At 38.3% G+C, this 27,171-nt stretch overlaps 1 protein-coding gene across 1 annotated transcript; it reads left to right on the forward strand.

Moving 5' to 3' along the window:
- The first annotated feature begins 750 nt into the window (after positions 1 to 750).
- On the forward strand, positions 751 to 26,953 carry FAM217A (family with sequence similarity 217 member A). Its single transcript, XM_027868734.1, has 9 exons — positions 751 to 825; positions 2,477 to 2,608; positions 2,689 to 3,386; positions 3,433 to 3,595; positions 7,195 to 7,279; positions 7,404 to 7,417; positions 8,083 to 8,154; positions 8,246 to 8,316; positions 25,723 to 26,953. Exons 1-9 carry the CDS (start codon positions 751 to 753, stop codon positions 26,951 to 26,953), a joined length of 2,541 nt encoding a protein of 846 aa, XP_027724535.1.
- Positions 26,954 to 27,171: the final 218 nt, after the last annotated feature.

The following is a 27,171-nucleotide window of genomic DNA, read 5'->3' on the forward strand; positions in this document are numbered from 1 at the left end:
TCTAATAATTAATGAAATGCAAATTAAAACAACTCTGAGGTTCCACCTCATCTATCAGATTGGCAAAGATGCATATATGTAATAATATATAATAAAGGAAAAATGACAATTGTTGGAAGGGCATGGGAAAACATACATACTAGCATACAATTGGTAGAGCTATGGATTAGTCTAGCCATCCTAGAAAGTAGTTTGGAACTATCCCTTCAAAGTCACCAAAGTGTGTTTTCCCTTTAACCCTGTGATATAATACTAGACCCACAGCCAAAGGGATCAAAGAAAGAGAAAAAGGACCCATATGTATAAGTACATTTATAGCAACTCTTTTTTGAAGTTGCAAGGAACTAGAAACTAAGGAAGTATGTCCATTATTTGGGAAATGGCTGAATTAATTATGAGATGGTGTTGTTGTTTGTCCTTCCTTTTCAAAGAGGACTGATGACATCACAGGGTGATGTCTTGACTCATTCATGAATTGGATTTAAGTGAGGCAGGGTTGCACAAAGTTGTCAGTCTCACTCTTTCTTCCAGAGTCATCAAAATCCAGTGACAAGACGAAAGTCAAGATGACTGGTGATGGTCTGGGGATGAAATGGATGAATTTGGCATCTTTGATGAATGACCAAACTCTTAAGTGCTCCACAGCACCTGCTTCAGCCACCTTCATGGCTGAAACAAATTGTTCTCATCCTCTCATTCCACCCAGGGAAGTCTTCACATGCTTGGGGTACACACCCCCCTAACTCATCGATGGGTTTGAAGCCTATCCAAGAAGATTTCCTGGGGTGTGGCCACTGCTCATGCTATAACTTCTTGGAGGCACAGGTAAAAGCTGAACCAGGTAGACACCAAAGGCAAATGAGGAGCCCTGAAAAGAGCTTGGCAAGCCCTCACAGCAGAAGTGCTATTCCTCCTTGAACACCCCATGAAATATTATTGAGTAATTCAATAGTTCCAAATGATCAATGGACCCTTTCAGAGAAACCTGGAAGATTTGTATGAACTGCTACAGAGTAAATTTAGAAGAACCAGGAGAATAATTTGTATAGTAACATTGTGAAGAAAAAATACTTTGAAAGACTTCAGAACTATGATGAGTACAATGACCAAACATGACTCAAGACCAAAGATGAAGCATTCTACACATTTCTGACATATAATGGACTCAAAGTATAGAATGAGACATCTTTGGACATAGCAATCATGTGGATTTGTTTTGCTTTACTATATTTGTTAGAAAGATTGTATTTTCTTTTATTTGTTTGGGGGTGAGAGCTGGATTTGGATAGGAGAGGGCATCTAGAAATACTGTTGCTAAAATAAAAGAAGAAAGAAAAGAGGGTCATTGAAGGTATTTAAAAATGGATGGAATAGGGGGTGCAGTAGATAGAGCTGTGGCCTTGGAGTCAGGAGGACCTGAGTTCATATGTGCCTCAGACACTTGATACTTACTAGTTGTATGACTTTGGGCAAGTCATTTAACCCTAATTGCCTCACTGAAAAAAAACAAAACAAAACAAAACCCAGAATAGAAAGAAGCCCAAAGAAACATTAGGCAAGCAGGAGAGCTTTAAATGTAATGTGTTAAATTCATCATATACTTTGTATATAAAAATGTTCATTTTGGGGGCACTTGTTATGTTCAGAATAAAAATAAAAATAAATAACATTCATTTACAAGCCTTTAAGTAATAGAGATTATGTCACATACAACCCTCTTTTCCTGTTCTTTTTATAAGGAAATATTTTTTGTTGATGTTTGTCAGGTTCATAATAAAAATGTTTTAAAAAGATCATAAAATTGTTTGATGCTAGAAGATTATGGTCAATTATTACCTCATAAAAACATCAAGAAGCAGCGAAAGGAAAAAACAAGCTTAAAGAAAGATTGGCAGGAAACCCAACTGAGTAAAATCATCTGAAAACATGTAGCATTTAATGATGAAAATGGAAGAAGTACCTGGAAATACAGTCACTGAGAGGAGAATAGCTAGGAGCATTAGGCACTGGAAGGGTGGTAGTGTGGGACCACAGTGCCAGGGAGGACAATCCCAGAGAGTGGGAAGCACAGCATGAAAGCAAAGCACCAGCAAGCTTAACGCCTAAGAGTGTAGTTAATGGGAGACGAGGAAGTGGAAGTAGAGTGCTTATATTATATGGGCAGCCAGGGGGCGCAGTGCATAGGTAGGTGCTATTATGCTCTCCATTTTAGAGTTCAAGAAAGCGAGGCAGATAGAAGGTTAAGGCCAGCAAGTCTCTGGGCTGCATTTGAACTCACGTCTGTCCAACCCCAGGCCCTGACAAAACTGACAGCATAATACAGTTAGTACACTGGGAGCTGAGTGCCTTGGGAGTGTCTAGTTGCTGAAGGCCGAGTTGCTGGAAGCAGCGAGCCCACAGCTTGGAGCACCTCTGAGTTACTGAGAGCAGAGTGATGGAGAGCACACGGTGACTGGGGGAGCACGAACTAGCACAGGCAGGAGACCCCAACCTGGCCTTAAGTCACTGGGAGCCCTCTTCGAGCCTTGGGGGCAGGTGGTGCGTGGGCGCTCACAGTGACTGGGAGCACGTGGTTCGGGAGCCTGGAGCACGTGTGGGGGGGCCCACGGTGACGGGAGCACGTGGTGATTGGGCACCCCAGGGAACTGACTGGGAACCAGCCCGTGACTGTGACTGGGCCTCCCACAGGCAGCCAGTAGGGCTGCCCCTGGCCAGGAGCAGCGGGGCGCTGGATCTCAGCGGGGAGCCCTCGCTCACGCCAGGCTGGCTCGGGTAGGGCGGTCAGCAGGGGCCCCGCGGGGGCGCCCGCCCCCAGAAGAGGTGTGGGGCCTCCCCCACCCTCGAGAGCCGGCGAGGCCTCTGTCTGGCCGTCGCCCCGCAGAGTTGTTCCAGAGGTGGGAAACTGAGGCTCCTCCTCCTCTGAGCCCCAGGCCTGCACCTGCCTCCTCGCGGCTCCTCCCGTCGCCCGAGGTAATAGTGACGGCCCTTCCGGCCTTGAGCTCCGGGATCTGGCAGGGCGAATGCTCCCCGTGCTGGTGGAACGGGGGCGTTGAGGAGAAGGAGGCTAGGGGCAATTGTGGTTGCCTAGCGACCCAGGCCCAGAAAATCCCTCGGGAGCCGCCGCCGCCTCCGCGTCACAGGCCAGAAGTCACCTCCCCAGGCCCATGGTTCTGCCCGGCGCCCTCGACCGCGCCGGGCTGCGGGGCGCACATGTCCATCTATGACGACGCGGCCCCGTGCACCTCCGCACGCTGCTCCCCCAGGATGGCCGAGGCGGGCGTGTGTTCCGGGGCCTTCCTAGTGCACCTGGAGGCGGCCGGCCCCAAGGCGGGCAGAGGAGCGGCCGAGGAAGTCGGGGACGGCGCGTGGGCCCGGAGCAGCGTGGGGTAAAAGGGGCTCGACCCCCGGGAAACCCCTCCTCCCCCCTCCAAGCCAGCCCCTTGTCGCCTTCGTGCTCTGCGCCCGTCCGGGCAGGAAGCGCCTTGAGGAGCCTCCATCACCCCTATCTCTCAAGCAGCCCCCTGCCCAGGGGCACCCACTTAGCCAGCCCCGGGCGTCGTTGTCGACCAAGTCCGAGGCAGGATGCCAGTGTTTGGTGCTCAGACCTTGACCATGCCAAACTGGCTTCTCTGGCTCCCCCAGGACTGACCCCTGCTCTTGCCCAGGGCCCTTTCCTATGGGCCTTTATCTTCTAACCCCCCACCCCCCAAGCCCTTGCGACTCTTAACCTGCCCCGCCCGCCGTGCTCACCTTTCATCTCTAGCAATAGGAACCTGTCCAGTGGTCCACTCCAATGCATTGGGCTTTCTACTAGGTGACACTAGTTATATACTTAATAGTTAATACAAAATTCCATGTTCATGTTGCACCAGAATCCACTCATTTCATGGTTTCTGAAGGCCATAGGTTAACTTTTTAGTGTGGCACTTGTAGTGTTTTAAAAGCAATTCTAAATCTATCAGGTGCTCTCAATTTATAGGCATGTTTACAAAATATCATTAAAGAAGGCTGGGAATTTTTGGCAGTGTGAGACCAGTTGGGGTGGGGAATTCTTTCATCCACATTTATCCAATGCCTCCTGTGTTCCAGGCATTGTGCTAGGCACTGTACTAGGTGCTTTTGGAGGAATACAATGAAAGAGGACATGATTCCTTCCTCAGAGATTGAGTAGAAGTTGGGTCTTGTAATGCCAAAGTTGGATTCAGGAAACTTGGGTTAATTCTTCACCCCCTTACTAGTTTGAGTATTTATTTTCCCTCAGTTTCCTCATCTGTTAAGATGAGCATAACAATACTTTTATCAATTACCTCACAGTGATAAGTTTACTAGGGAGTTTACAACCTAGGAGGTAACAAATTACCATAACACAAAATAGATGATGACAAGTGCATGAGAGGTATGAACAAAATTGCTCTTTATTAGAATTCTTAAAAGGGGAGAGATCTTTGGGTAGGTGGACCTTGAGTACCCCTCATATTGCATTGAGTAGGTGGTGCCTGCCCTGTTTTCTGATTTTATGACCTATGTAGATCATAATGGACTTTGGGGAAGCAAAGCCCATGATTTTTATCAGTTCCAAATAACTCACCCCGTTTTGCCTCTTTTTCCAGAATTTATCATCTCTCCCTTTCCTCTTTTGATCTTTTGTCAGCCTGACCTTTCCTATTTGCTTCTACCTATCTTCAAAGTGTCTCCTTACTACTATTAATCTTCTTTCACTGGTTGGTTCCTTACAGTATCAACTTGGCATCCCAACTGTTTTGCCTTCTTAATACTTCCTTATCCTCTCCAAAAGAGAGGATCCTTTCACAGGGAGTGAAGCCTATGCTTTAGTTTTATGGGTAAGACAACACTTACTTAAATGTACCTGTCCTACACTTGTATAGGAGGATTTTGAGGAAACAGAGGAGCAACTTCAACATAATGGGGAAAAGAAATTCGTTTGGTGGGATCAGTGGCAGTCATCTTCCTATCTCAAACATCCCTCATGAGGTATGACATCAATTGTAACTTAAAATACTTTGTAAGAATAGCGACTCCTATTGCCAAGTGGAATTGAGTCATACTGTTAAGAATCCTTTCTTATTTCATTCCTAGGTGTAATCAAATTTCCACTTGGTGGATTTGTAAATCAAGTTATTTATTGGAAATAACCTCTGTTGCCCAAATAGGCACAGTAAGTTAGACAGACTCAGGATGAGTGAAGCAGTTGAAACCTTTAATATGCTGTGGAGCTCGAGCATACACATCCTACAGAAGCGAGAGCAAACCTTATATCCCTCCTAGCCGACTTTCATTGGTAGAAGTCAACACAGGTTGCAGACTTCCCAAAATGAGCACCACATGTTCCCCTTGGTATGTCATCGTGTCCCACCCCGCTTCTTCGTATATCACATGTTTAGAAAATGGCATCTTAACTCCACCCAGAGGTGGAGAAGCTAGTATTCATGAGCCTATCAAGCTTGCACCGGCCAAGTAAAGCCTAACCTTTGCCCTACTTCCAGCCTCTTTAATCAAACAACCAGTTTCACCCAATTTTAGCTGGTTCTTGAAGCTCCTGACCCAGAGCTACTTTCCTCTCAATTTCCTTACGTGGAAATATAATAATTTCTTACTTCACACAAAGTGCTATCAGTTTTTTCTTGTGCTCTAAACATATTTCTAATTGTAATTAAGATTTCACTAAAGTGGTTAGGCAGTGTTCTTTTTCTTGTTTCACTCTTCACAACAAAGGACTTAAGTCAGGCAACAAATCAATTTTTTTTGAGCACCTAGTATCTGCAAGATACTGTATAGGGATAAGGCAGTTCTTACCTTTATTATCAAACTACCATAATACAATCTGGTTGACATGATATATTATAATACTATAGGATATGATGGTTGATTGATGAGCCAACCCTACTGGCTGTTAATAGAAGTCAAAACTGGGTTTTGTTGAAAAGGTTCCCATCTGATTGCAACAACACAGTCCACAAACTTCCTTTTATGTAAAGTTTTCTGCTGCCCATGCTGGTAGTGCTCTAGAGTAATAATAAAATCCCTAAGTTGAAAGTTACTTTGAAAAGTCATAGTCACAATCACATATTATCCCAAATAGAAACAAAGGTCTTAAGTCAGTAAAGGGGAACACGTTCAGTAGTCCTTTTCTTGTTCCATTCCATTGTTGAACAACTAACTCTTCTATCTGGACATTTTTTTCTTGTCATTTACCTAAGTGCTTTATTCTGTTTTGAAGCTGTTTTATCCCATTCATATTCAGTGGAGATGAAGGACAGTTGGTCCTGATCCTTAATAAAATAATTTTCCATATGTTTTTTAATATCACATCTCATTTCTCATTTCACTAGAATGAATCATTCCACTTGTTTTTACTCTTTTTCAAGGATTTTATTCCTTAATTTTTTAATCAATTTTCTAATTCGTTTTTGAACTTTTCATAAGTTATTCTCAAGTTATGGAGTCCAGTACTAGTAAGGGTGTAACCAGTGCTGAATATAGTAGGAATAATGGGCTTAAATATGGTAAGGATTTTGTGGCATCTCAGATCTGATAATGGTCCCCAGAAGGTTTAGTGAACATGCAATTAAGTGCCAGGGTGTTGAGGGAAATGAAACTATTTGTGATACAACTGTATTAATTAAAACATAAGCCCCTTTAAAAACCTGTTTTCCTTTGGCTTAAAAGGAAGTATGGCATAGTAGAGAAAGAAAGATCTGGCTTCTGAACTAGGAAGACCTGGGTTCAAGTTCCACCTTTGACCTATTCTGGCTGTGTGACCCTGGGCAAGTAATTTAACCCCTCAGTGTGCTAGGCAACTATTTAAGACTATAAATTGCAGAGAAGGTGCCATCTTGCAATGGTAGAAGGAATTTCTTCATCTGGAAGTTCTCTACATCAGTGAAATCACAGGTCCAGTCCCTATCTCTTTCCTTTGGATTAAAAGCTTGCATCAAGTGTTTCAGGTTCGTATTGGATTGATAACAATATTTGTCAGCTCTCCAACCATAGTAATGAACCACAATGAATATAATAAGCAGAGGGCAAAGGAAGTATTGAAGCATTATTGCTTAGTAGAGTATACAATTTCTATATTGGCATATTTAGTGAATAATAAAAATTACATTAAGAAAATGTAGCTGAGCTTCTTCAGTACTTAGCGTTAAGTCTGTTCTAAAACAAATATTGTTATAGAATTTACCTCACTGGAATTTGGAATCTGATGTCTTCACTCCTGAAAGTAAAAACCTCCCACCTGGAAGGGAGAGTGCAGCAGGTGGTAAGCAACCCTAGTTGTGCATACTTCTCTTGGAAAATAACTCATTTTAAAGAGGGTTTATTTTTAATGTATCACCAAACTTGTGTAAAGACTAACTGTCATTTTCTCATACGTGTTCTTTCAGGTAAGCTGAAAAAGGTAAGGATAAATAAGTTTGGTTGTAAAATAACATACAAAGTATATTTTAATAAGTAATACAGTGTATTTTAAGACATCTTTTTATCTGAATATATTGTTTTAAATTTCAGTTCTGCAGAATTCTTACATGTTAGAACTATTGATGGACTTAGTGAGGCTGCAGACTAGTCATTGTAACTGAGGCTTGATTGATATGTTAAATTTTTATTAGGTACAACAATCCTATAAGAGGAAGTTAGCATTAATAATAAAAGAGCACATTTTATAGTTATTTTCAAAAGAGCAAATAGCCTTGTAAATTCTGTGAAAGTTTGAGATTGTCAATAATTCATTATGAAGTTGTAAAAAATACCCTTTTAATTTTGATTAGAATATTAAACCTAAAATGTTATTAAAATGAGGGCAAACTTTAGATCTGTTTATTAGAGTTCATCAGTTAATATTTCATTGATGCTTTTATTGCAGAAGTTTAAAGACAGCAAACAGATCTAATTCTCTTTTCAGCATATATTGATTATTTCTGCTAGAATCAGTAGGAATTATTTATGTGTATGTAAGAAAGACCTGTCTCAGGGTTTTACTATGTGTTCCTTAAAATAGAACATGAGTAGGGATCTGAGATACATTCTATTATTCTTTTTTTAAAATGTTGTTCTGCTTTATAGAGTCATTTGGAAATTCCAGTAGAACAACTGATAGAACTTAGTTTGTCAGAGAACTCACAGAAAAAATCACAGGTAAGATATGTTCAACATAAACTAAAGAACATGATTTAATATTGTTTTGTATTTTAGCTCTTTGTAAAATACTATTTTTTTGGGTTATCAGAACAATAGTAAACCAGGGATGTTTCAATTCTGGAGCTACCCTCATAATGAAGCAATAACTATGGAGAATAGGTAAGAGAAATTTTATTATTCAAAGATAAAGCAAATGAAGCAACATTACTTTTTAGATGAGGTAGCTAATTAAATATGAAATCTTCAAGATCAGTAATATTTCAAGGCTTTCTAATGATTACTAACTTTTGAACTGGAGGAGGAAAGCATGTTGGCATGGATAAAAATAATAGCTCATATTTATAAGGCATTTTAAGGTACACAGAATATTTTCTAAAACAATACTGTGAAGTAGGTGCTGCCCCCATTTTACAGATGAGAAAACTGAGGCTCAGAGAGGTTGTGACTTTGTGGGACTGAAATTCAGATCTCCTGACTCAAATCTTCCCTTTCCAATAGAACATTATTGAAAAATGTTCCTTTCAATAATAGGAAAGTTATGTAAATACTCCATGTGTGGATAATTAAGAATTGACTATCAAGTATAATGTTTTCATGTGTGTTTGACAGGATTTGATTTGCTGCACAGTTGTGCTCTGGCTCTTCTCTCTTTCACATTCTGACTGATCCATGTAGATAGGTCAGGTTATTCTTCTGACTGTGTCACTGACTAGTGCTATTTCACTATCTCTGTCTTACATTTTTCAGCTCACTTATTGCCTCCATTTGAATCTCGGCATTACTGGATGTTTTGTGTGCATCTGATGTTTTGTTTATCTTTCTGCTGTCAAAGCTGTGTTTTAACTCTAGTGTGAAATGAAAGACCTGTGAAATTCAAACCTTTTAAGAGTCCTATCAAGACAGAAGTACTGTTTAAATGATGCTTAAATGAAAGTACTATTTAAATTTCTGTTTCTAGAAATAGAAAACTAAACAATACAACTCATGAATTGACTTTCTTGTAATGGACAATAATCTGTGTTCTTTCATTTATACACATATAAGCATACATACATGTATATATATACATATGTGTGTGTGCAGAGAAGAAAAGATATCATTTCAAGAGGAATATTTTAGGGGAAAAAGGTTTATTTCAGAAGCTTCATTGGTTTTGAAAAAGTGGCATCTCCATAGTTAACAGCTGTCTAAATAATTTATCTTCCTTTGTGGCCAGTGGATGGCATTGGAACTACCTGACAAAGGGTAATCTGCAGTAAGTACTCTGTTGCTGTCACATTGGAACTTGTGGTGACAATTAAAAGGAGTTTGGTGGTATGTGTGCCCAAGAGGTAGAGATCCTATTAGGGGTTAGGAAGGGCTACTTTTAAGGCAGTGGGGCTTATTGATGGATAAGAATTTTCGTTGTAGAGAGGCTTAAAGTGTCTTATAATGAAATGTTCCAAAAGTTGAACTTTGTTCTGGGAATAGAGAAGTGTAATTTATTGTCTTTGCCGTGGAAAGGAAGGGAGAGGTAATGATATTACAGAAAGACAAGTTTCATTGCGAGAGGGTCAGTGCTTAAGAATTCTTTCTTCTTCTGCACACCTAATAGCAGTTGACAATTAAACTTTATAGAATGTTTAAAATAACTGTTCAGTACTTGTTTTTCTGAGATTAGATCAACATAACAACTGACTTATGTGTCCAAAAAATAATACTTTTTTCTCCGTTTTCAATAGAAAAGTAGTATTTTTAAAGATTTCAGACAGGACTGCTGTAAATGTGTTATGTTAGGTTCAGGGAAGCTGGATTTATAAACAGCAAGAAAATGCTATCACTGCATATTGGTAGATGAAGAATTCATGTAATATCAGTATTTCTAACTAGCTTGGTAAGTAGAAAAGCCAACGTGACCATACTTATTCCCCACATTAATCTCAAGATTCTGTCACACAGTCTTTTGTTGCTTTCATTTTATTATCAGTGTTACTTTAAAAATGAAATTACAGCAACTAACGAGTAGGTGGTTGGTTATTCCTGAAAACATTTTTGTTGGGTAGAGGCTGATATTTTGTTTTGAATTTTTCTATAAACTTTTGGCTTTCTTTTTAAACTTCCTAATGTTTGTCAGAATACTTTTTTAAAATCACATATTGGGGGGCAGCTAGGTGGCACAGTGGATAGCACACTGGCCCTGAAGTCAGGAGGACCTGAGTTCAAATCCGGCCTCAGAGCAAACACTTGACACTTAACTAGCTGTATGACCCTGGGCAAGTCACTTAACCCCAATTGCCTCACCAAAGGGCAAAAAAAAAAAAATTTTTTTTTAAATTTTTAAAAAATCACATATTGGCATAACTGGAAACATGATTAAATGATATCAATTACTTCTTATAAGAGCTTCCTTGTCTTTCATTCTGGACAAATAAGGTAAAATTTTCAAAGTGTCTTCAATTTGAACTAGTCCTTTTCAGATATAGTAGTTGAAGTATTATGTTTATATATGGTAATGGGGGAGGGAAGTGAGTATAATTAGCTGCTTTTGTTCTAATGGCAAATTATTTCTATAATTACTTACATTAAGGCACTTTAAGTTTGCACCAACTAACATTTTGTTTATGAATCATTTATTTGCAGATCAGGCAATATTGACTATAATTGGAAGCTTTTAATATCAAACAGTTCACAAGAGTATATTTTAGTTCTGGAAGGACATACAAGGGAGCCTTTATCATTAACTTGTGATAGTCAGCTTGTAATTATTCTTGTTGTTATGTGTCATTAGTGATATTCAAATATTTGCTTTACAGAAAGAATTAAAATAATAAAAGTTTATACTGTTAGAAAGATATGTAAAACAAAGGCTTTCCGCTACTATTGTCTTTAATCTTTTGTAAAAGATGCATTCTTAACTGTAAAGCAACTGCATTATAAAATAAAGGTACATTCCCACAGAATTAATCTCCCAATAAGTCGAGGTGAAAAATTTTGGCAAAGAAAAAGTTAAGATGTTATCCATCTTCGTAGCATATTGATTCTACTTTCAAAATGACTTAGGAATGTTTTAGCACCACCCTTCATCTAGACTCTTACTCTTATTTTTAGACCCTGTGATTTCCTTTCATGGCTAAGAATGTCTTTACTTTTGGAACATAACGTCCTTTCTTTTTGATTAGACTGACAATATGAATTTTACCAACCTGAAAATTTATTAATAATAACTCATATTTATAGAGTTCTTCAACACTTGCCAAGTGTTTTCTGCATGAAACCTCTTATGGCAGCATGCATTATTTTTACAGATGAGGAAAAACTTGAGATGTGAGAAACTAAGTGACTTGACTATTGTCACATAGCTTATAAGTATCTGAGGCAAGATTTGAATTTGTGTCTCTTTTGAGTCTAGCATTCTTTTCATTATGCCATGTTAACCTTTAAATAGATTTTGAGTTACGTAAAATAAATTCCCTACTTCACTTATTCGTTAACTCAAAAATTCTATAAAGCAGATTTATTTAAAACAAGTAATACCAATGCCAAACTCTTGGCTACTTGGTTATTTTATAGAACATTCATTTTGTAGGAAAGTCAGGCTGTTTGAATCAAGACTTAGCCAGTTGTTTTTTTGTTGTTGTTGTTGTTGTTGTTGTTGTTTTTTATTTTTTTGAAGACCAAGTAGAAGTGAGATTTGATCTGGTGATTAGAAGCTATTTCTGTGGTTGCTGCTATACTTTTTAGCAGAAGAATTAGCATACTCTAGGAAGGTAACCTGTAGTTATGTAAGTTTGAGTAACTAGATTCTAGATTGTTAAAGGTCATGGCACAAGAACAGAACAGTTATAGAATCACATAATCTTAAGAGTTGGAAGGAACCTCAAAGGGTATCTAGTGAAGCCCTTAGGACAGGAACTCTACAATATCCCTAATAAGTAGTTATCCATCTTGAAGACCTCCAGTAAAGAGAAAGGAAGGAATGTAATCTACCTGCCTCTCAAGGTAGCCTATTCTACCTTGGCCAACATTAATTGTTGGGAAGTTATTCCTTCTGCAATATGGACATTTGCCCATTTGTGCTCTTTCCTGGCTTCCGTGCTTTGAGAACTTATGTTTACTAGGGGAAGCTTCAGGATATCAGAATTGTGGGAGTTTTATACCTGGATAAGGAATTTGTGTCAGGAAATACAAACTTTGAAAAAAGAATAAAATAGAGGGGAAACCATAGGAGATCTAGACCAGCAACTGTCACCGGAATTAGGCATCATTAGCACAGTCAGGATGATGTCATTGTGCATAAGGAACAGTTCCTTTAGCCTCTTTCCACAAAACGACTGCCCTGGAGTCTGCTGCTGCCCTGTCTCAGCTCACTGCAACAGAGCTGTAAAGGGGGAGGGGAGGGAGGATGTTGTAGCCTTCCTGAATTTGATCCTGAATCCTGAACAAGTTTGCTGTGTGAGCATTTATATCTCAGAACCTGGCAAACTGTATAAGTTGGGTTTGATTTATTATTTTATCAATTGTCTAGATTTAAGAGTATAATGGAGAAAATGTTAATGCAAATTAAGCTTAAAAGCATGTCATTTATTTTTTGGAGAATAGGTTGTTAAATATTTACCAGCATACCTCTGTCTATTGCCCTCCAAGCTGGCTGTGTATTACTGCCTAGCTGGGATAGGGTAAAGATTGTTGCTGAACTAGACCTAGTTAAGGAACAGGACATCAGATACTAGTATTCTCACTTCTGAGACCCAACCCAGGACTTGAGCTTCGGATAATCAACAAGCACCTACCCTGTGCCAGACACTGTGCAAAAAATGGGGATAACAAAGACAAACAATGAAACAATCCCAGCTCTCAAGAAGCTTTCGTTCTATGAGTAAAACATGTATGTATATATGTATGTATGCAAATGTGTATATATAAAATAAATACAAAGTAATTGGTGGGGAGGGGGGCACTTGTCAGCCAAAGGGATCAGGAAGGATTTCCTATCAGGTAGTGCTTGAGCTGAGTTTTAAAGAAAACTAAGGATTTTAAAAGGTCGAGGTGAGGAGAGGCCATTTCAGGCATGGGGAATGGATTGTGCAAAGGCATAGAGATAGGAGATGAAGTGTTGTATGACAGGAACTGAAAGAAGGCCTGTTTGTCTTTTTCTGAAGTGGTGCATGAAGTAGAGTATTATCTAATAAGCCTTGAAAGAAAGAGGTTGGCCAGGTTATGGAGGGCTTTAAGTGCCAAACCAAGAAGCTTGTGTTTGATCTACTGGATCAAGGAGCTACTGGAGTTTGCTGAACAGGGAATGACACTGTTTTAGAAAAATTGCTTTGGTAGCTGTGTGGAGGATAGATTGGAGCGGGCAAAAACATGACAGAGACACCAATTTGTATATTATTGTGTTAGGCCAGTTGAGGAGTGATGAGGGTGTGAACTAGGATTTTGGTTGTCTAGGTAAAGAGGGGGAAATAGATTGGAGAGATGTTGTGGAGATAGAAGTGACTACTGATTGGATCCCTGGGATGTGAAGGAGAATTGAGGAGTCAAGAATGACATTGAAGTTGTAAACCTGGGTGACTGAAAAGATACTGATATATGAATGAAATATGAAATATGAAACTATGTAGGAGGAGTAGGTTTTAGGGGAAAGATAATGAGCTGTGGTTTGGACATGTCGAATTGGGAATGCCTTTAGATCTTCTAGTTTAAAATGTCCAGTTAGTTGACAGTTGGTGGACTGTAACTTTGGAGAGAAATGAGGACAACTCACCTTAAAGACTAGAACCTCCAGGATCAGAGCCTTGGACTTTGGTCTTTGCTTCCAGGATCTGTCCTAAAATCAAAGATTCAAATACCAGACCTTTTGCTGCCAGCACCCCATCTCCAAGAAGAGCCCGCCATTTGCTGATGGGTCCAATCTTCCTTATTCTCTAGTGTTTGAAAGAGAAATGCCACTGTCTTCTTCCATTCACAGGACTTGGGTGGGAGGCCCAGTCAAAAGGTATGATGTCTATATCCTATGGTTAACAAACTCCTATTTCTTCCTTTCCTAGTCTGTGCCATGAAGAATCCTCGGATGCCTAAGAAAGAACCAACCCTCTCCTTTTACCCATTTTCTCATCCCTATCTGACTCAGTGTACCACATCTCTATCTGCCTTCCATTTTGTGGCACTCAGGGAATCCTGGCTCCCTCTAGACACTGAATCCTTGGCTATGATTTTCAGTACTGGATTCACCTTCTCTAATGTTCCTGTACTCAGTAGGCCAGAAAGAGAATAAGCTTACTTTTTGCTCCTGACTGCCATTTCCAGACTTTCTGTCTGCCACCATCACTTAGCAACCTCTCCTTTGAGATTTGTTCCATTCAGGTATATTAGTATATTGAGTTTGACAGTTATCTGTTAAACTCTCAGTATTCTTCCTTTCTCAAGTAGTCCTGTACCTGGCTCTGTATCTTCCTTTCTACCCTAATACCCTCCCTTGTACTTGGGGATTTCAGTGTACATATTGATGTTCAAATACCATATTCATCAACCCCTAATCTCCCATATCCTACACCTTCTCTTCACCTCACTCATGCACAGGAATAGTCTACTTCCATGATTAAGAACTCTGAATTTTCTCTATCTGACCATACCCTTCTTTCTGTCTCTCTGCTTTACTCTTAAACTTATTTTTCATCCATGCTCTGACTTAGTTCCCTCATCCCTTATTATTCTCCCAGGTTATCACTCTGTTCTGGTTTTACTTTCTTTCCTTCCTAATCTACTCTGTTATTAATTAGTTTAATTAATCGTCCTCTACTCTTGAATCCTTTGTTCCCTCTATCATTTGTTGTTCATGCTTTGCCAGATCCAAACCCTTGAATCCTCTCACCACTTGTGTCTCTTCCACTGCCCCCCCATCTCCCCTGCCATACACTCTTTCTCCTCCCTCTGCTTCTATTCATGTGATACTGAATTGGAAAAGGTCACATAATAATACTGTCTGGGCCCATTACAGATTTGTGTTAATCTCAAATAGGACCTCATTCTCCTAACTTGGAGGTGGGGAACTTGTGGCCCCGAGGCCACATGTAGCCCTCTAGATCCTCAAATGCAATCCTTTGACTGAATCCAAACTACACAGAACAATTTCTTCAGGTTCCCCACCCCTGAGGCCTAACTGAATCTATCCTACTCTCCATAGTAGTTGTTCCAGACTTCCTTGTATCTGCTAAAGCCTCTTACGCCACTTGTTATCTCCTTCCACTTAGCTGAAGACCTTGCTGCATACTTTACTGAAAAAACAGAGGGCATTCATTATAAGCCTCCTCTTCCCTGTTCTCCATCTCAATACCCTTTAATATTATCCCATATTCTTTCTTCCTTTGCTCAAGTCTCTGAGCAAGAGGTGACTTTTCCCAACAAAGGCTTTCAGTATACTTGCTCTCTTGTCTCTACCCCCTCTACCCACTTTGGCAGTCATTCCACTCCCTCTTTAATCTCTCCTTGGAAAGATCCTTCCCTGTTGCCTACAAACATGCCAGTGTCTCCCCTGAAAAAATCTTTACAAAAAAATCTTTAACTGAATCAACTTTCCCCTCAAGCTGTTGTCCAGTGTCCTCCTCTCTTTCTAAATTTATAGTCAAAGTTGTCTTACACTTGTTATTCCCACTTCCTTTCTTTTCATTCATGTCTCAACCATCACTTGTCTGAAACTACTTTCTCCAAAATTACCCAGTGACTTTTTCCATCTGCCTTTGAAAAGTAGCAGGGATCCCAGAAATCCCTTGGGGCATGTTCTCAAACTGGTAGAAACCTAGTGGGGGATGATCCCGGATGGGGATCATCTTTTGCTAGGGTACCATCTGCTTAAATCCAAAACTGAAAACTGGCTGCTTATCAGATTGTCTAGGGCATCTTGGATTGGCTTGACATACAAATTCACTTATCTCTTATTCAAAGTTCAGTAGTCCACAAAAAAACCAATCTTCTACATACTGCTACCATAGGTGACAGTGATTGTAGGACTTCATGAATGCAGTTGACTTTAGTTGGTTCCTGGGGTCTTCCATCATCTCAGAAGAGCAATTTTTCAAGTCCACTCTTGGAAAGGTTGGGAGTCATTGATGTTGATTGTGTACATTCTCCATGGGCATATCCCATATTTCATTAATATGGTGAGAACACAACAGCTCTCATGCTGAATTTCTTCTTCAAGTCATACTTTCTTTAGCCACTGGAGAATTCCCAAAATTGAATTTTTCTGGATCCATAATGGGGTTGAAGGGTTCAGTATTTCTTTGATGGTCTTGTCCAGCATCATATTCTATCTTCTTGCAGGCTTTAGCACAAGAGCCATGAACTATCAGGTTGTTCATATGCTGAGCTTCTTTCATTGCCTCAAGTTCTTGTCTAGGACTTAGAAATAGGCTGAACCTGATTCCAGTTAACAATGACACTCCTGGGATGTTTTATGGGTCTAGGCCAGTCATGGTATCCATGTCCTAACTAGAACCTAGGAATTCTTTAGGGATTTTGAAGTTCACTGTGTCCTAGATATAAGTAGTCTTTTTCACTCAGTCTGCAGAGGTCTAGTCACTGTATAAGCTATATAATTACAGTATTCTTCATAAAATAAAATTGACACTTGAGATCTACTTGATATTCAGCATCTTCAATATTTTGCCAGCATTACTGTATAGGTCCTATACTCTAGTGGGAAAAACCTAGGAAAGGTTTATAAGACTGCGGTTATTGTCTTTGGGGCCTAGTATAGTGTCCTTCCCTGGCCTTGTCTGTTTCCCAGTGCTAGACCAGTAGAATTCAGCTTCTGATAAACTAGTTCATTTTCCTCTTTCAATTGTATCCATATTGTAATACCCACAGTTATTCCAGAAGGTAGTTTAGCCTCTTTCGCTGTGTTCTGTTGGTCCTATTTCCAAAGTGATTCACCTTGACCTCTGGTCCCAAGCCCCTAGGAGGGGTGCCTTTGCTCAAGGGGTCATCTTACATCAGTCTTGGCCTGAGCTCTTTCAGTGAAGTCTAATAGAACAGAAGTGACCTCTTTTTTGTTCTCTGTAACTTACATTTGTAGCCATTTTCCTGGACTCGTATGGGAGTACTTTTTTTTTTAAATTTCTGCCGCTTTCTGTGTCCACATCCTTTCCTCTATACTCCTAACCAAGTATATCAGCTCTAAATAATTCACTGTTTATTCATTGATAGGTACAATCAAAAGGGTTTCATCATATACCAATCCCCTGGTCTTCTCAGTCAATCTAACATTGTTCATCAGTTCATCAGTTCATCAGTTCTGTAGGCACTGCCCCTTTCCTAGAGCAGCCTTTCCAACCATAACAGAGTTAAAGATCTTTTCTCCCTTCTCTTTCATGGTAATCAGGAACTTGATATAGTTAACTCAGTACCCAACTCTTGTGTTATCAAATTGGCTGTCCACCATTTGCAAACATTCCAGCACCAGGACCTCAGAGCTGTGCATCTTGGAGGATTGCACAGTATGCAGTCAAAAGCAGGTCCCCTGAGACTCTGCCTTAGTCTCCTATTTCTTCTTAGTAGCGCCCTGCTACTCTTGCATTTTTTATGTGCTGTGTCCTAGCCAGGACTGGAATAGCTTTTTCCTTGTTGTAAGGAACACACTTCTGGAAAATATTGTAACTTTCTATATTGAATTCCTTGTAACAATACTGGTAGAGTGACATTCAGCACCAAGTCTAGCTAATGCCAGCTATGACACTGGGTTATTAGCTACCAAAAAAGTATGGGTCACTGTGGAGTCATCACCACTTTAACCTCAGCAAGACTTTAAAGTCATCCTCACTCCAAACTTTCCTCAGTTTTAACTTGTTCATCAGCTCCTGTTCATTAGTTATTAGTGAGAGAGTTAGTAACTAGTTGCCAAGTAAACTCTTTGATAGTATTTCTTTAGTTGCCCCACAATTTCAGACAGCTCATACAACTCAGTTGCCACTTTATCTTCCTTCCTTTATACCTAGTCAGTATCTGGCTTTCCTCAAAGTATACACAGGCTAATATAAAGTTGCTTCAGTATCATTATCCTAATCAATAGTCAGTAGTCTTAGATAAGGGTTAAGTCCTACACTAAAATAAGAATTTGACGTTATCTCTTGCTTTTATATCACCTTTATGTGTATTCTTTTCTATGTTATATATCCTCTCTACTCCTCTACCCAATGAACAATCCCTTATGATTTAAAAAAAATTTATTTTAGACAAATACTAAAACTCAAATACATAATAAAAGAGAAAGAAACATTATAAACTTAAGTGTTAAACTTAAATATAAAATGAGAAAAGAAAAAAAATATGTGCACAGCAGAACATAGGAGAGGATTCAAAATATATAGTAATAACTTCTCATTTCAGGAAAGCCTATATATTAAATACTGTGTGTTTTATTGAAAACTGTCCGTCTTTTCTTTGCTTCCTTGTAGGTTTTCTTTTGTTCTCTGTTGTACACTTTTTTATTTGTTCTTTTTTCCCCTTCTTCCCCACTACCTACCACCCCAAGGCTATAATTGAGCATAGATATATTTATATATAGGTATTGATATATTCATACATGTACATATAAACATACATACAAACATACATACATATATAAACATATACTTTCCCTAAGAGATTCTATTCCTAATTTTTGTTTTTTATGTTTATGCTTATCTTTTTTCCTCTCTCCTAACTCCTCTACTTCTACATGCTACCTTGTTCTCCTATTACTTGAGCTGGGACAGCTCAGTCATCCTCCCCATTCCAGTAATCCTCCCATTCTCCAAAATCTAAAGCCTCTTCTATATTCCTTTTTTAATCTATTCCCTCACCGTCCCCTCTAAAGATCCCTCTTTTATCCTCTCCCCTTAGAGTTTTATTTATTTTTAAATTTAGAAGACTTTTATACTCTTCTAAATGTGTGTATTTTCCCCTCTTAAACCCATTCCCAATGAAAGTAGATTTCCAGAACTAACAGCCTCCCTCCCCCATTTAATTCCTTTGAATTGGGTTCTTCTTCCATCACCTTATTTGTAAAAGATAATTAACTGATTTAGCTGTTCTTGAATGGTTTTGCTCTTTGAAGTCATATCATACTTAGGTCTACCCCAATCTTTCTTATAAGTTACCAAATTACTAGTAATAATCTTAGACATAGGTTTTACATTTTCCATACATAAAAGTAAACATTCTATCCTTACTCAGTCCCTTGTAATTGGCCATTGGTATGTACCTTATATTTTTCTTGACCCTTGTATGTCAAATCTTCTATTGAGTTCAGGGTTTTTTTTAACAGTCTTGAAAGTCTGACAATTGATCAAATGTCCATTTTTTTTTTTTCATTCAGAATTATACTTAGCTTCGCTGGGTGTGATATTTTTGGCTGGAAGCTCAGTTCTTTTGCTGTTTGACATACAGTGTTCTAAGACCTGTGATCTTTTAATGTCACCACCACTAGGTCTTGTGTAATTCTAATTGTGTTACCGCCATATGTAAATTGTTTTTTTCCTGTTGTTCATAATATTTTGTCCTTGACTGGGAGTTTTGAAATTTGACTATAATATTCCTTAGTTTTCCTCATAGCATCTCTTTCAGGTGGTGATCGATGGATTTTTTTCTATTTCTACTTTCCCCTCCTGTTCTAACGCTTCGGGACATTTTCTTTAATTATTTCTTGTATTCAAGATTCTTTTTTTGATCAGAACTTTCAGGTAGTCCAGTTATTCTTAGGTTTTCTCTTCTTGATCTGTTCTCTAGATCCATTGTTTTTCTTATGAGATGTTCCAACATTCTTTCCTATTTTTTATTTTTTATTTATTTTTTAAATTTCTTCATCTCTTATAACTTTACTAGCTCCCCAATTCCAATTTTCAAGGAGTCTCCTTTTCTAATTGATTGACTTTCTTTTCATAATTTTCTTATTTTTCTTGTATTATTCTTATTTTTCTTTTTGGTTTTTCCTCAATCTCTCTCGTTTTATTTTTAAAGTCTTTTTTAAGTTCTTCAATGAATTCTTTTTAGGCAGATAACCATTTGATGTTACTCTTTGGGGTAGAAAAGGGTTTCTTTGCTTCAGTATCCTCCCCAATTTTCTCTATTCCCGTAGTAGCTCTCTTTCTTTCTCCTTTGCCTGTGTATTTTTTTTCTTTTTGGTAATAATTTAGTTTTTATAATCACCTCTAGCCCTGGGGTATGGAGGATGGTGCCTCTGGCCTCTGATCCTCTTCAGTTTTCTCTTCTGACCTTGAACTCAAACCAAGCCCTCCAGCCTCCTGTGAGTGCCCACAACCAGTGATATCCCACCCCACTGCTTCTGCACTCACCAGATGTGTGCTGGTTCCTTTTCTCCCCACTGCTCTCCACAACACAGCTGGGTCTGGTGTTCCTTGTCAGCAGAGCTTCCCTCATTCTTTCCCAGCTCAGACGCCCAACTGCCCTGGGGGTAAAAGTTCTTGTAGCTGGGTCGGGGCAGCTTCCCAAGCCAACTAACCTCAGGGCTTGCTTCCTGTTTAAGAGGACCCTAGCCTGGAGGGGTTTACTTTTCACAGGAAGGAAATCTGGTCCTGGGATTTTTCTTCAGACCTTCTGCAATTGTACTGTGAGGACTCCTGTTCTACTTTTATTTGTTTTTATGGCTCTGTGTTCATCCAGAGGCTATTTTATCTCTTTTGTGGAGGAAAATCTTGAGAGCTTGAAATTTTCTGACCTACTCCGCCATCTTCCCAGAATCCTCTCTATTATGATTTTTTAAAAAGCAGTTCAGCAAAACCAGTCAATACATCAGTTAATTTTCTTCCATGAAAATTTGTTCATATTCATAAACCATGATGCAAATACTTCTTAGTGATGGCTTACAATTTAAAATTTTAGATGCAACAATCACTATTTGACTGGGACAGCTCAGTCATTGAAGAGTAATGTGGATGGTTCTTATTCTTAGATATCACAGAGTCAAGCTTGACAAGGAAGGACATCTCAGTACTTTGCTGTTCTATTTTAGTCAATTGTTCAATCAATAAACATTTATTAAATGTTTACTACGTGTCAAGCATTCTTCTAAGAGCTAGATTTTAGCAAAATTGAATCTCAGTGGGCTTTTGTAGATTGGTTCTTTCAGCTCACATGTTTAAAAAGCAAGACTTTCATGATTTTTCAAGCTAGGAAAGAATACATAGGGACTAATTATCTAAATACTATGTGAAGACTGCTTCTGTTTTGTTTTAATCATTCTGAATTGTGAATTTTTAAATGATGAGAAAACATAGACTGTGATTTCTGACAGTATTTTCAATATTCCACACAAGTCGTACTCCACCTCTACAAAATAGAGTTTTCACAGTATTTCAGAGATCATTGCTAGAAAGTACAGGCTGTGTGGTGTGGCATAAAGAATGCTGGATTTTGAGTCAACAGATTTGGGTGCAAATACTGCTTCTTCCACTGTGATCATGAGCAAATCACTTAACTTCTCTGTGCCTTAATTCCTTATCTATAAAATGAGAGGATTAGACTAAATGGCCTTTGAGATTTTTTTCCAGTTTTAAATCTGTGATATGCTATAAAGCCATATTGGAAACAAAGGTCATTGACAGTGACTCAGCAACCATATCTGCCAGGTCTTTCAATATTATATTTTAGTTCACTGGGGCCTGGTGACTTGAAGTCATTGAAGGTGGCTAGATGCACTCTTATCGTCTCACTTATCTTGGGGTTTCAACTTCCTGTTAACCATTTTTATTCTTTTTCTTTGGTAGTGAAAATAAGAGTGTTCTCTCACCACTGTCTGTCATTGACCCACCCACTCATTTGCAGTCCTAGCTTTTCTTTGATCTTCCTTTAGTCTCTAACATAACTTTTAGAACTTTTTTATTGGTCTTAGTCTTCCTCACCAGCCTCAATTTATTCTGCGACTTGGTACTCCAGATACTATTCTTATGGGGCCTTGCCATATTTTGTATTCAGATTTCTTTACCTGCCCCCGCTACCTCTATGTCTTTTTAAAATTTTAGCTGATTGGGGCAGCTAGGTGGCGAAGTGGATAGAGCTCCAGTCTTGAAGTCAAGAGGACCTGAGTTCAAATCTGGTCTCAGACACACAACATGTACTAGCTGTGTGACCCTGGGCAAGTCACTTAACCCCAGTTGCCTAGCCCGCCCCCCAAAAAAAGCTAATTGCTGAACTTTTTATCTACGTACATTTGTTTTTTTAGACAGTTGTCCCTTTTTCCCTCAGAATCATTTGTTTCATAAACATTTAATTCTTGAGTTTCTCATCCTTGGACTGATGTAATATTAGACTAAAGGAACTTACCTATCTTTTCTCTGAACTGTTTGAAATCTGCTCTTCCATAAATCTATAGTGCATGTCAGACTATGTCTAACTTTCTTCTCTTCCATCAGAGTTTCTAAGATGAAGTGGTCAACTCCCTTTGAAAGTTGCCATAATTTTGATATCAGTAATCAGTTCTTCCTTATTGGTCAGATTCAGATTCAGCATTGTAACTTCTTTTATTCCTTCCTCTACGTTTTGAAGAATTAAATTACCATTAAGTTTCTGTTTTTGTGAAGTGATTGCTCTAGCAGATGTACAATTCATTAAAGTTTTCCTTCACTAAAATATGCCAGGTTAGTATCAGGTTTATGATGTTTCCTGAATTCCTTGTCTGTTTCCTTCTTTCCCAAGGAATCTGTAATATACTACCACAACAGTATTATTTCTGTTTCTCTCTCTCTTGATCTTTCCACCTTATCTCTTTTTTCCATTTTTCCCTCTTTTCTCTAGTTCCTGGATTTCCTCACTTGCATTTGTTTTCTTATACAGTGCTAGTTTATGGTCCCTTTTGTTTTATTCCTTTTGAATTAGATATTCAATTCATTGGTGCCCACAGTGTGCAAAACATTGTAGTAAGGTCTAGATATATGACTACAGAAGAATTTATTATCTTCCATAGTCATATTACAATAATAAGTCTAATCCCATTCAGTCTTAAGGGTAGCATATGTATGTTTGAATTTGTCTCCATCAGGGTTTCTAGTTCACCCTGTTCATTACTCATATTTTTTGCATTCACTTATAAATAGCTAAGGCTATGGGTTTCATTGTCAGTTCTTTTCTTGGATATAGATTCTTTTGAATATTGGGCTTCTCTAATATTCTATTCCAGTATTGTATTTGCTGTTTTCTGGCTCCTCACTGCTTTTTCCAGTTTAAAGCCATTCAAATAAAGGGAAAATATGTATTTCATCAGTGTTTGTTGACCTGTTTTAAGTCATTTTAAATATTTTCAGTCATTTTCCAGAACTCTGTATCCTATTCTCATCTAGTTTTCTCAAGAAGCTTTTCATTTCCTGCATCTGCCTTTCTGAAGCCTCTACTTTTAGTTGGCAGTAGTGACATAATGCCATTTTTACCAAGAAATTTTTTGAATGCTATACCCTATTTTTCTTAATTATGATTATATGATACATTACTTTAGTTCCTCTCTTCTTGATGTTTTCTAAAACCTACGCTTATACTTTTTCTGGGATTAGTAAAGCAGATAACCTACATAAATGTAGGTTAGTATATTTAAAAAATCCCTGATCTGGGTTGTAGTTTTGTCTCTGGGATTAACATGCTGTATAACTTTGGTTGAGTAACCTATAACTTCCTTTCCTCATCTGTATGTGAGAGGGTTGGACTAAATAATAATAGTTCATACTTAAACACTTTAGTCATAACAGCTCTGTGGAGTAGATAGTATAGGAATTATTCACATTTCACCGATGAGGGAATTGAGGCTTGGAGAAGTTAAGTGACCTTCTCATGATCATGTAGCTAGTAAATGTCAGAGTTAGGACTTGAATGAACCTATTTTGATTTCAAGTCCAGTACTATTTCCTTTATTCCATGCTGCTTAGGCTCACTGAAGTGCTTTCCAGCTCTAAATAATGTGATTTAGATATTAAAACTGAAGTGGGAATTAAGTGCATAGGGAGGGGTGTGTGTATGTGCAAATACATAAAAGTGCATGCACAGAGGAAAGTCTTAAAATACTTTAGAAGCATCATATTCTATCTTGATATAGTAAGGTGTACGTAATCAATTGTACTTTAGGGGTGAGCATATGCAGCATTTAAAAGTGATTGAAATAAGACAAAATTAGTTAGGGAATACCTTCTACTTGAGCTAGATTTTGAATGATGGAGACTCAACAGGTAAAAAGAGGGAATTCTGCATTCTGCTGAGAGAAATAATAGCTTGTGCAAAGGACCAGATGCAAAGCTCTACCATGCTCCAGAGAGGATTATAGCCCTGGTCAGGCCATATCTTTGGAGTTTCATTCTGGCTGTCACATTTTGGGAGGACTCTCCCAAGGACATTAAAGAAGAGTGACCAAGGTGAGGATATATTCAAAACCATGTCATATGGATGTCGTTTGAAAGTACTGGGAATGTTAAACCTAGTGAAAAGATTCAGGTATTAGAAAGACTTGTATTATGCATCCCTGGAATGCAGAACAAGAATCAGTAGGTGAAAGTTAGAGAGGCAAGTTTCTGCTCAATGTATGGAAAATCTTGCTTACAACCAGAGCTATCTAAAAGTTGAATGGGCTGCTTTGGGAGGAAATCTTTAAGCCCAAGTTAGCTGATCACTTACCAGGGTTATTATGTAGGGGATTCCTGTATTAGCTATTAGAGAGTATACTATATGACTTCTGATATATCTTCCAAGCTCTTAACATTCTGTGATTCTAGGGCAACCAGCAAATGTCAATGGCTGTAATGGACATGTGTGTCAGTAAACAACAAAAAATTAAGTTGATGAAATTGGGGAGTTTGGGGGCACAGGGGAATGGCTATAGGGGCCTTTATGATCAGACAGGAATTTGGATTAGATATGAAATGTGATATTACCCCTTCTAATAAAAAATAGCTGACATTTATATAGCAATTTATAAAGGTGGCTTGGTGTTGGGAAAAAAATACTGGTTTTAGAATCAGAAAACCTGGGATTTTTAGTTCCAACTATGACACTTAGTAGCTGTGTGAAGCTGGGCAAGCCATTTCTGAGGTTTAGTGTCCTCATTTGGAAAATAGGGATAATAGTTATATCCCCTACCTCTTGGGATTTATAAATCTTGGAGCACTATATAAATGTGAGCTATTATTATTATGTGCAAACAATAGATAGGGTGGTAGGTCTGGTTATGGTGCTTTAGGGTATATAGACTTTTGGTATCTCTAATCTGTCCTAATCTAGGATGAACTTAAATTTATTAATTTAAAAATAATTTATCATGCCTTGAATATCAGGTTTATTTATAATAGAAAATAATTTTACTTTGCACGTTTATGCAAAATAATAGAATCCTGGCCTTTAAATAAAATTTGGCTGTAATAGTACTTGGTTATTTAGTTCACAGACAATTATTAAGTATTCTGAAAGTTAACATTTCTCTGTATATAGAGTTCTGTGTCTATGCAACATCCAGAATTGATATTTGTCAGTCTTTAACTTTGGTTACTTATCCATATTATTGTGTTCATTTCTAAAACATTCTAACTCTAGTAAATAAATCTAACATTAATTTTTTTAAAGGGATTTCCAGAAATCTTCAACGGAAACTGGCTTTAATGTAAATAATAATCCTCTAAGGCTCTTCACTCTGAACCACTCACTAACAGGTGCTTCAGTTGACAAACAAACTGGTTCTTACCCTGGATTGCGACAACAGATGCCATTAAGTCTCTGCTGGCCTTATGCTGATGGAGACTTTTGTAAAGATAGAAGTGAGCCTCAGAGTAACTCTTATTCAGCTATAGAAAGCAACAATGGTGAAATTTTATCTGCTTCAAATTGGAATACAAAATATGGGAACAGCAGCAAGGAAGAAAATCTTACTGATGAAAGTGATTTATCAGAAAATGAAAAAGTAAATGATACATTACTCACTTACTTTAAAAAAATGGACCTGAACTTAAAGCCAGAAGTAATAGAAGACTTTGAAGAATCTTTCTTGGAACAGTCAAGTGAAGTATTTTCATATCCTGATTTTCTCCCTCCACCTTTTAATACTCTAGACTTGCACAAACTGGCCTTCTCAAAATCTGAAAATTGGAAAGTGGCATTAGATCCTATGGAAAGCTCCATTGAGCAGTTGATAGGTCGTTTATTGGAGATGGAAAGAATACAACATCTGACTATACAAAAGGAGAGGCCAAAGATACCAATCAGCTGCTCTACTCAAGTCATTACTGAACGGCCCAGTTCATCCAAAGGCTCATCCAAACAGAAGCCATCAAGATATCCTGAATCTCTGCCCCTTCAGACAGTATGTGTAGATAAAAGTAGAGAAAAAACAAAAAGCAACTCTAATTCTTGCAAACTTGAGCAGAATACTTCAAAATGCAGTTGGAACAATGCTGGTAAAAATAAGAGGAATTCCAGACCACCATCTATCAGAAGCTCTTCTGCCACAAAACAAATCATTGCTACTTATGATGACTTTAAAATTTCCAAAAGTTCCTCTTTAAATTCATGCCAAGAAGTTTCATCCAGACCTACTTCAAGTCACTCCATTGCTCAAACAACTCATCCATTGGTTAAAATGGTTTCAACAAGATGTCTTCAGCCAAAGTCTTCAATACCTATATCATCCGTATCTCTTTGTTTGCCCGAACCACAAGAAAGCAAACCATCAAGAAGCAAAAAGAAACTTTATCAGAAAAATATAGCTGTAAATAGACCACTCCATGTTCAGAAAAGGCAATGTTTATCTCCTTCATTTACAGCTAAATGTGAGAAGTGCTCACACATTGACCAAAAATAACCATTTTTTTTTTCTGTCTTAATTCTCATTGGGACTAAATCTAGCCCACTAAACCAGTTGAAATCTGATTTATCACTCCCAGTTACAGGTATTTCAAAACAAAACAAAAAACCCCAAAGATTATTTGAAGTGATGTGAAATAAATCTTGTGAAAATTCCTACTTTGTACTTCATATAAATCTGGGAGTTTTTATGATGATGACAGATTTGATAAACCT

The sequence above is a fragment of the Vombatus ursinus genome, unplaced genomic scaffold, assembly GCF_900497805.2.
Source record: "Vombatus ursinus unplaced genomic scaffold, bare-nosed wombat genome assembly UNPS02000577.1, whole genome shotgun sequence".
In the NCBI taxonomy this organism is placed as follows: domain Eukaryota; kingdom Metazoa; phylum Chordata; class Mammalia; order Diprotodontia; family Vombatidae; genus Vombatus; species Vombatus ursinus.